This window comes from Rutidosis leptorrhynchoides, chromosome 9 (genome assembly GCF_046630445.1).
Source record: "Rutidosis leptorrhynchoides isolate AG116_Rl617_1_P2 chromosome 9, CSIRO_AGI_Rlap_v1, whole genome shotgun sequence".
Lineage (NCBI taxonomy): Eukaryota > Viridiplantae > Streptophyta > Magnoliopsida > Asterales > Asteraceae > Rutidosis > Rutidosis leptorrhynchoides.
In genome coordinates, this window is record NC_092341.1 from 370,611,609 (window position 1) to 370,623,414 (window position 11,806).

Below are 11,806 nucleotides of genomic sequence, written 5' to 3' on the forward strand. Positions count from 1 at the left end.
CCTAGTAGATCGCGTTGGGTGATGTAGCTATGGTTGTAGCTTGTTGCGAGTTTTAACCGAGAGAATTTGAAGGGATAATGGTGTTTCCCGTATTTTCCTAAGTGGGAATTCTGAACGTTGAGTGTATAAGATACCGTTTGTTGCGGTAATGCGCGCTAGTGATTATTAGCGTGTGGCGAGATATTCGGGTTAATGGAAACTTTTATGGACATCTATTTTGGAGGTATGTCAGAGGGTCTTTGAGTGTAGGTCTGGTTTGTTAAGTGACGGAGATCACGGGGACATGATCCAGGCTAAGTGGGGGAGAGTTGTAACATCCCGTTTTTAGTTACACATTATTTTGGACGTCATTCGAATTATGAGGCATGTAAGCATATATTTGGACCCCAAATAAAGTTTGAGTTAGTGTTCTAAAACCTTACCATTGGAAAGTAAATCTTATTACGTTTCCAACGATATTTGATTCATCGAAAACGGAGTTACGGTTTGAAAGTTACGAACAAAACAAGTTTCAGTTTCAGTTACAGTTCAATGGGACGCCGTCCAGCCATTCTGGACGCCGTCCAACTGGCCTGACGGCCAGCAGCTGCATTTTACTCAAATTAAAAGGGGTACTTTGGTCTTTTCACTTGTGGACTGATTTATGGCTTTAATATCAGTTTTAGATCCACTTTTGGATTATTTTCACATCCACAACTCTCTCATCACATCTTAGAGAGAGAGAGAGAGGAGAGTTCTAGAGAGAGGAAGCTTCAAATGGTGATGAAGGTAGTGATTTTTGCTCAAATTGGAGTGGTTCTTGGTGCTTGTTGGTGTTTCTAGCTACTAGAGCTCGTTTTAGTGCTTGAGGTAAACCCCAATCCGAATTGTAGTGTTTGATTCTTGTTTGAGTTAGGGGTTTGTGTTAGTTAGAGTTATAAACCTATTTATTGTGAAATTTGGGAGTTTTGGGTAAGATTCATGTAAGTAAGCCTAAATGGGTGACTTAGGGTTTCGATTAATGAAATTATAAGTTTGGGTCTTGCATGTGTTGGTTAAACCTTAGAACACTTGTGTACTAGTGATTTTGGTGTTGTGTTGACTTGATTTTGGGGTGTAAACCCTAATATGGGTCAAAATGGGTTTTATGTTGAAATGGGTTAAGTGTTCTTGATTTTTGGTGTTAAATGTTGATTTTGAGACATAATCACTAGTTGTTAATGATTGTAGGTGTTTTTGAGTGTAATTTGACAAGTCAAAGTGAGCTAAACCTAATTTGGTCAATGGGAAGTCAAACTTTTGTGTCAAGTGTTAAATTGGTGATTTTATGACATAATCACTAGTAATGGTGCTTATGGGTCGAACTTGACTTGTTTTAATGGTTAAGTGCAATTTGGGTCAAGTTGCACTTATGGGTTGGTTTTGTAAGATCAAGTGCTTTAAGTGTTAAATTGTACTTGTAGAGTGGGTTTGAATTACCACCCGAAGTGGTAATTGGTTTGTGTCCATTAGGCGTTAAATGGGCGGGTGTTGGCGAGCAAGGTTTGATCCCTCGGCTAAGGGAATGCTTGTTTCGGGTTCTCTTTTAGAGAATGTGTATTTATGTGTATATTGTACCTATGTGTGATATAGGTGGTTACTTGCTCGAATTTGAGAACGGAGATCATGTTATACATGACTTGTGCGGGCATTCCAAGGTGAGTGGAATAATTATGCGTGTACGTATATAATGTATTTATTTGTGTAGCGTGAAATGTGAAGTGTCGAGGTGCTAAGACACCACGTTTTACGTGACGAGTGAAGTGTCGAAGTGTTAAGACACCACTCCGAAATGTTTGACGGGTGAAGCATCGAGGTGTTAAGATGCCACTAGGGGTGAAGTATCGAGGTGTTAAGATGCCACCCGGGAGTGAAGTGTCGAGGTGTTAAGACACCACTCCGGAAAGTATATTGACGGGTGAAGCATCGAGGTGTTAAGATGCCACCCAGGGTGAAGTATCGAGGTGTTAAGATGCCACCCGGGGGTTAGTGATACGCAGTGTTAAGTACACTAATGGATGTTGGGAACTCCGATGGCCATTCGCGAGCGCCATTCCCTTATACGATTGGTTAACCATGGTTATGTGTTGTAGTGTAGCATATTATATTGTTCGAGTTATATGCTATTGTTTGTGCTAGCTTGCGTATTGGAGATTTAGCGTTATACTTTGCGATGGTATGCTAATTATATTGCTAGCGTGCATGCGGTAATTGTGTAAGTGATTGCAAGTAAGTAGGTTATATATGTATATGTATAATTATTGCATTCACTAAGTTTTATGCTTACCCCTCTCGTTGTTTACTTTTTTACAGGTATTGTGATTATGAAGCTAGCTAGTTGTTAGGCTAGATGCATAGGAGCGCTTGGGCTCGATGGGGTAGCTTTTGGAGATATGGATAAGGATTGGGGATTTGGTAGTCCCCGGGATTATGCTCTTGGTATTTGGTTGGGTTATTGAGTCTTAACCCGTATTTGTGGCGTAAACACTTTTATTTAACGTTTCGTTGATGTAAAACTTGATTGGGTTGTTACAAATCGTTTTGGTATGGATTCGAAGTGTTTAGTATATTTTGAAATGAAATGGGACTGATCAGGTATCCTGGACGCCGTCCAGATTGGTTGGACGTCGTCCAGTATAACGTGGATTGGGTGTGTTCAGTCACAGAACATTTTAGTGTTACTGGACGCCGTCCTGATTGTTGGACGCCGTCCTGTTTTTTGTTACTGGACGCCGTCCAGAGGTCTGGACACCGTCCATATGGTCTGTTGTAAAAAAAAATAAAAAATTAAGTCGTGTTTTTGGTAAAACGAAGTTGGATCGTTACATTAAATCGGGTATATATGATATTATGTTATTTACTTGAGTAAATATGTGATTTTAAATGTTGTAAGGATATATATGAATAATTGTGACATGTGGAAATTACACTTAACTTAATATGCAATATTTAAGGAGTTAATGACATGTAAGCAAATTAAATCTCTTATATATATATATATATATATATATATATATATATATATATATATATATATATATATATATATATATATATATATATATATATATATATATATATATATATATATATATTCGAGCGATCAATTTATTAACAGCCTCAAGCTAGCAAAACAATAGAAGAGGCATCAAAACCAAAACAATTACAACGGATTATGGTACCACTCGGTCCTAGATAGGTTACTTTTGCTTCTATATACAATCTATAAAATAAAAAACTACATATAGAATCAATGATATCACATTTCTTCAACTGTTGAGGATCAAAAACACGTCGTTTTTGAATCTCAACATAATCCACATGTAAGTTGTGCCAAAAACATATGCGTGTTTTTAAGTCGTCCAAGCATCCAAGCAAGCTATCCATAGGGACTATGTGTCGACCGAATGAAGTCCCACATTAGTCCATAGTTGAATCCTTGATCACACTTGTTTAACAACCGAGTAACCAAACAAAGTATGATCAATGGCTTCGATAGTAAATGAACAAGGACAAGTGATTTGCTGAACTTTCAATCCTTCACAAATTGAGACGAGTCAGGAGCCTATCAAGGGCCACTCTCCAAATCAAAATAATAACTTTGCGAGGTAAAGTCGAAAGTCATTTATTCTCCACCTGAGCCGTGGGAAGCGTACGAGCATCAATAATTTTTCTTGTTGTGTTGACTTTATAAACCCCCTCATCGTTAATAGCACATACCCACACATCTTCTTGACCAGTTACATGTATTTGCAAAATCAAAGAACACATATTATCAAAGTCAGCAATATGTCTACTAGAACGCAATGGAAGAACCCCATTCCATTGCCACACCTCGTTGACTAACATGTCTGCTATAACACAATTACAATTAACATCAAGTTTAAAGATATGGTTGTACCTTGTCGTTAGTGAGATTTCTCCCACCCAAATGTCTTTCCAAAACCACGTGTTCATACCATTACCAACTCTCTTCTTGAAAGCTTCACGAACGATATTGTTATTTTTTAAGCCTTAAATAGAAAATGAATAAATTAATCCTCCGTCCAGATTCAAAACTGATTTGAACTTATGGTTCACATTTGATTCCCATTTCCTCCGACGTTTTACTTCTCTCTCGATCCCAACTACTTAATTACCCTATTTGTCTCAAAATAACGGTTCATGTTTGACTTTTAAAGTATTTTTTTATAAATTGAACTTTAAATTGTTTTGTTTATATAATTAGATACTAGATGAAAACCACACCAATGAAAACATGTTAAAACCTAGTATATCCATAAGTTTATCAAATATTATATACGTATAAAATAATAAAAAAATTAAAAGTTAAAATTTGTGAAAGGAAACTTTTAAAGTCAAATGGAAGAAGTATTTAAGTCACAGTTATATGGGGATTAATCCTTATAAAATCAATTTATAGTCGTACACAACTAAATATGCTTAATGAAGTTGTACATATTAGAGTGAAATCCCGTAGCTTATTATGTTATCATTGATAACTATATATAGAGATTACATTGAAAAACCTAGAAACCCTAAACCCACAAACGGGCCGGGCCTAATCCTAATTTATATTATAACGCTCCCTCGCAGTCCGATTGAAAAATTCGCGAAAGTTCGGACTGAAACAAAACATTAATTTTAAAAAGAAAAATAATACTTCTTTTTTTTTATTTATTTATTGCACCGAATTGACTGATTCGTTGATGTTTTGCATCTTGCTTGATTGCGTTTCCTATTTCGTAACGTGTTTTATACGTCGTGACTTGCTTTGTGTGACGACCCGTCCTTATCCACCTGGACGAAGTCATCAACATTTGGTCCCATTGCGATGATCGACTCCAAGTAATGTCCTTAAATTGAGCAAATGCACAGCGGAAGACTTAATTCGTACCTGAGAATAAACATGCTTTAAAGTGTCAACCAAAAGGTTGGTGAGTTCATAGGTTTATCATAACAATCATTTCAATTTTTCAATAGACCACAAGATTTCATAATCATAAACATAATACACTCGCAAGTGTATGTAAAGCATTCTAAGTGGTTGAGCACTTGGTAACCATACTTAACATTTAAACACGTCGCATATTCCCTTTATTATGAAATCTCACTACACCGTACCAAGTGTAGTCACCGAAACGAAGTACTGTGCAACCGTTGAATACTGGTCGTCCAGTCCGGTTGGGGTTGTCAGGCCCGATAGATCTATCAACAGGATTCGCGTTTACAATACCCATGTAAATAGTAGTTACCAAGCTACAGTGAAGTATGCCAGTGGTACAACTCAACGTAGAATATATATTTAAGTACTTGTGTCTATTTCGTAAACATTTATAAAAGCAGCGCATGTATTCTCAGCCCAAAAATATATATTGCAAAAGCAATTAAAAAGGGAGCAAATGAAACTCACCATACTGTATTTTGTAGGAAAAATACATATGACGTCATTTAACAAGTGTGGGATTGACCTCAGATTCACGAACCTATATTATTTATATTTATATTAATACATATAATGGTAACCGAACTAATTTATATATTATTAGTGATTTAATTGTTAATTTATTTAGGTGTTTCATTAATAACCTAATTAGTTATATTCATTAATATTTATTATAAAAGTATTAATAAAATTATGTTATATGTAGTAAATATGGTTTTATATATCTAATAGTTATTTGATAAAATAATATTGATACTAGTATTAATAATAATAATAATATTAATAATATAAAATTAGTGATATTAGTGTCAAAATAATAATAATGATAGTAAAAATAATAGTTTTAATGAAAACGATAATTTTTCTAATAATGATAATAAAAATGATACTTTTAATAAGAACGATAGTTTTTAATAAAAATGATACTAATTAAAGAAAATAATAATAATAATAATAATAATAATAATAATATTAATAATAATAATAATAATAATAATAATAATAATAATAATAGTAATAATAATAATAAAATGATAATAATAATAATAATAAAAATAAATAAAATTTGACTACCTTTAAAAGCTTTTCTCAAAAAAATGCCTCAGAGAGGGTTCGAACCCGAGACCTCTCGCTAGTCACCAAACACGCCTAACCATTCCTCCATTTATCTATTTCTGATTTATTACAGAATTAACTCATTTAACCCGACACCTTCGTGTTTCAACCACGTACCAGACAATCACGTTCCAATTATCAAATATACCATTTAGGATTGGGTTTGAACATAGTATCGGCCCAATAAATAGCCCAATAAGGTCTCGGCCCACTATTATATCTTTTAGTCCATGAAATGATTTTTAAAGGGTTCGGTTTATTAAGGGAAAAAATGAAATCGAAATGGAAAGGTGGGGCAGCACCGCAACAGTCATGTCTTTTTCTCTTCATCATCATCCCGTGCGTTCATCTTGCAGTAAACAGAAAGGAAACAGCTGCTGTAGCAGCAATACATGTCGTGGAGAGAAGAAAATAATAATAATAATAATAATAATAATAATAATAATAATAATAATAATAATAATAATAATAATAATAATAATAATAATAATAATAATAATAATATTTTAGCGGTTTGTGTGGGTCTTGACAGAAAACAGTAATAGTCGCAGGAGGGTGGTCGTGTGGTGGTGATTCTAAGTGGTGAAGATGGTGGTAGTGAAAGTAAACGGGAAAAAAAACACAAGGTGGTTGGCGGTTAAGGTGGCAATGGTGGTTCGTGATGAATATGGTGATCGACGGTGGTGATTGAGGTTGGAGGTGTGGTGTTTGCCATGGGTTTCATCGAACATGAAATAACAAAACGAGTAGTAGTAAATAAATTGTTGGGTTGTCTGTGATTTTCGAACATCCTAGCAGTAGGATCATCAAGTTAGGATATCGTTTTTGCCATCAAAAGTAAATTGATGTTAGCACTTTGTCCTCAATATAACATGTGACCCGTTTATTAAACTTTGGTAATAAGTCTTATGAACATAAAGGAATCTGAAGACAAAAGGTGGTGAAAGGTGCGTGGGTGGTGGAGTCGATGGTGGTGGTTTTGGGGATGAAAGTGAGGAGACAAGGTGGTGTTGTTGTTTGATCGTGGTGGTTGCAGGTTCTAGTGGTGGTGATGAGGTTGTTGGTGGCGGTGGTTTGTGCAGGAGAAGCCCAAGTAGATAGGTGATATAGTTGATCATATTTCTGCCTATATGCTCATATGTATATGTATATTACTATGATATGCATGTGATAAGTATATATATAGAAATTTGATTTAGATAGATAGCAAAAGCAAACAGTAGTTGAATAGTAATAATATAGGATCCCGTGAACTTCAGTTGTTGGTATGCTACCGACAATTTTTCCCCAAATGACTATATCGTGTCCATTGCTAAACAGTTACGGAATAAAAAGTGTTCCTAAAAATCCCAAATTTTTAGATTAAATATAATTAATTATTGCACTCATTAACTGTTTGAAACCTGATAAAAAAGGTTTGATAATTGTTTATTTTCTGTTCCAATTTATATGTACGGAGTACTAATATTTAAACTTAAAGGGATAAAAATATTTTTAACAAATCTAAAATCTTCGTAATCAATTTACAGTTCAACTTTTATTTCAATCCGTCATGAACATGTACTATATATATATTAAAACTTAACAAAACGTTAACCGAGTGTTACTGACGTTTACCAATTAAGCTCGAAATCATTCATTTTCCATTTACTCTCTCTTTATATATAATCAGTTTTAAATAACACGTTTTATCACATAAATATATATTTTTAAACAAATAGATTTAATATTATTTTACAAGTACTATTTATTTACATATTTATATACGTATATATATATATACATTTGTAATAGTAGTTTTCATTATATCGCATATTATTTTACATATTTATTTCCTACAATTAAATCATATATTATTTCAAATAATATTTCAAATTAATATATATATATATATATATATATATATATATATATATATATATATATATATATATATATATATATATATACATATATTTAAATATATATGTAACTATTTACAATTAGTTGTTCGTGAATCATCGAGAACAGTCGAATGTCAATTGAATATATGAAACAGTTCGAAATTTTTGAGACTCAACCTAACCGACTTTGCTTATCGTGTCAAAGATAATGAATCGTATCAAGAGTTTGGTTTAAAATTAGTCGAAATTTTCCGGGTCGTGACACTTTGCCTAAAGAATTGGAATGGTGATCGACCACCATACAAGGGAGGTGGTGATCGACCAAAATATAGAAATATAAAAGGAGACGGATCAATCAGGATCGTACCTATCTGATACCATGTTAAATAATGTAAATCCATATTTAAAAATTTATTATAGCCCGATATATATAGGGATACATGGACACATATAAACCCTAAAAACCCTAATAGATCGAAACTCACAATCGAATTGAGCCACTAGCTTATCATCTAAGAGTATAATATAACATACCAAGGGCATATTGATTGTGAACGGTTGATATTTAATTTTGTACTGATCAACACCCGATATACTCCGTATATGATATGATGATAGAACAAATCATCATATTTTTTAGACTTAATTACACGAATAGTCACCGTGGTTTGTCAAATATTGCAACTTTAATCACAATGGTATTCTTTTTGCAAGTTTAGTCACCGGAGTTTAAAAAAATTACAATTTTAGTCACTGAAGCTCACAGATGTTAATTTGATGCGTTAAGTAGCAGTCACGTGCCGGGCATGTGAGGGTATATTTGTCATTTTACTTGAACCTTATATCAGATTTTTTCCCCTTTCCATCTGAAAGACTGAAACCCCTAATTTCATCTCAACCCTGATATACACCACCTACAATCACATTCAATTTCAATATACTAACAATCACACCAAAAAAAAAAAAAAATTTAAATAAAAAAAAAATTAAATAAATGTTTTGGATCAATCAATGACGTCTGTGTTCAATATACATATTAAGAAATATACATATTATTATTAACAAGTCTATAACAGATCTAAAACATGGATGTTATACACGTATTAACATCCAGTAATATACATATTAAGAAATTGGTTGTTCCCATCCCATTCTTCAATTACTAAGAACCAATTCGTTTCATAACAACATCACAGTTCCGGAGGCAAATCGTTTTTCCGGTGGCCGTCCCGAAGTTCGTATACCTGAAGACGGCCGTGGTACTTTCGGTGGTTCGTGAACCAAATCTTAACGAAATGGCGGTTATACTTTGTTCGTGCTCCGATCTTGCTTCAATTTGAACGAAAATGGTGAGGAAGAGATGGCGGCAGCGACGCAACCAACCATCACCGGTCTCTTGCTCCGATTTTAATTCAGATCTAAACTTGTTGGTAGGTTCCAACGATGTAAACGATGGGTATCAAATTCAAAATCTTGTTTCGGATCTTGCTCAGATTCGTTTACAAACAACAAGAAGCCATTATGGTAATAATTTGGAAGAAGCCTTTTTTGTTTCAACGATCTTTGTTTTACAAAATTGGTAATAAATTGGAAGAAGATAGAAAGCTACCCAAGCCACCAAATGGTTATTCTGAACGAGCAACCAAATGGTTATATTCTAATTCGAATTTGAGAAGATTGAAGATAATAAAGAATGAAAATGGCAGTACTTAGATGGTAGGTGGTGTGTATTAGGCTTGAGATGAAATTAGAGTTTCAGATGGAAAAGGGAAAAACTTAATATAAGAAGTAAAATGACAAATATACCCTCACATGCTTGGCACGTGACTGCTACTTAACGGATCAACTTAACGTCCGTGAGCTTTAGTGATTAAAATCGTAATATTTTGAAACCCCAATGACTAAACTTGCAAAAAAAAAAAAATACTATAGTGACTAAAGTTGCAATATTTGACAAAGACAGTGACCATTTGTGTAATTAATTTTATTTTTTTATGATTATTCTTGATCACATTGAACAATTCATTCATTATTGATTCATCATTTTTTTAACTTCAATAACCCCACAAATTCTACCTCATAAAACTCAAAAAATATCTATAAAGCAGGCATGTCTTTTCACTTAAAAGCAGATTAACATGTCCACTAATTAAAATACATAATTTAAAAACTAAAGTTCACATATATATATATATATATATATATAAAGTACATTTTGTATCGCAACAAAAAAAATTCATACGAGTATATCTTAAACTGTAACATAAATAAAGTGAAGGCCAAGATCAATCAACTCTTTTTGCCTTCCTCACTACCATCAACCACATAAGCTTTCTTTCTTCTTTCAGCTGTACCTAACAGACAAATTAAAAGGAAACACGTGGCATAAACCGCGTGCACCCTCCAACTACTCTTCGGTGGTTGCCGTAACACCGCTCTATGAAACACCGTCATGTAATAATGAAGTCCAACCGCAAACCCCACAAACGTTTGTCCTAAACCCAATAACTTTGACACAATACTAGATTCCGTTGAAAAAACCAATACCAAATACATTAAAAGAACCAGTAGGTACAACACATATGCAAGTGTTTGCAACAGTTGTATGCAGACATACGTGGACTGCGAAGTAGCGTAGAAAAACTTCAAGGGTTCGAGTCCGGTTACGAGTGATGAAAGTGAGAGAATTGAAAAGTATATAGATAAATAAATTTGGATGAATATTATTAGTTTTTGTAACGAAAAATAAGCTTTGATGCGGTTGAATATAAGAGAGACTAAAAGGAATGGGATTAAAATGAAAGCAAATGAAATAATGGAAGCAATTATTGGTGCATATTTTTTACCAACGTATGGATTGAAATTTTTTGAGAGCTGTTTATTGGCTTTGTTTAAATAAGCTTTTGAAGTTGTTGAAAGTACTTCTAAATCTGGGAGTAATGTTTCTTGAAATCGTGTAGGTAGATCTCTGAATTCTGAAACGAAATCGTCTTCGTCATCATTTTCATATAAAGTCAAAGCCTTTACTGGGTTCGTTGAATTTGACTTTTTGTCCGTTGTGGTGGTGGTGATGGGTTTGTTGCTGGTCAATTTTGCTGGATCTGTTGATTTTTGGCTTGAAATGGAAGTGGGTTTTGTGGAATTTGTCTTTTTGGAAGTTGGTTTTGTTAAAGATGAGATTTTGGTGATGGGTTTTGTTGAATTTGTGGTTTTGGGTGTGGGTTTAGTGGAGTTTTTTGATACTAAATTTGTAGTTTTGGAAGTGGGTTTTATAAGATTTGAAGCTTTTGATGTGGAGTTGAGTTTCTTGAGAGTGGGTTTCTCTTGAATCTTGACAGTTTTGGTGGAATTTGTGTTGATAGGTTTAACAAGTTTGGTCTTGTTCTTACTATTAATAGTTGTACCAAACGCATCAACACTTGTACCCGACCTTTTCTTCATGATCATCTTAATTCCATCTGAATCATTTTCTTGTAAAAAATTCTTTTCTAGCAACTCTCTCCTACTACCCACAATTCCAACCCTAGACTGAAGAGAACACGAAGTAGGTACAAGTAATAAAGCAAAGAGCACAAAAAATAAAAACAGTACCTTTATGAAGTGTAGTAGTACATGAACATGGAGTGTGGCCATGTTATGTTTTCAAGATTCAGATTGTGAAAAATGGATCTAAAGGTTAAATAAGAGTGGCATGTGGGAGTGAGAGTGTCGGTGAGTGAGTGTGAATCGGAGAAGATGGGAGTTGGCAGAGAAAGATGGCTTTTAATAAGATTCGCATTCACATGGTGATGTTATTAAATATTACGGAGTATTGTTCAGAAAAAAGGACTATTTTCTAGCATCA

At 33.8% G+C, this 11,806-nt stretch overlaps 1 protein-coding gene across 1 annotated transcript; it reads right to left on the bottom strand.

Annotated features, from left to right (window-relative positions):
• Window positions 1–10,032: 10,032 nt before the first annotated feature.
• Window positions 10,033–11,806, bottom strand: LOC139866359 (uncharacterized). The gene has a single exon (XM_071854584.1). It carries the CDS (start codon window positions 11,593–11,595, stop codon window positions 10,252–10,254), a length of 1,344 nt encoding a protein of 447 aa, XP_071710685.1. The 5' UTR covers window positions 11,596–11,806; the 3' UTR covers window positions 10,033–10,251.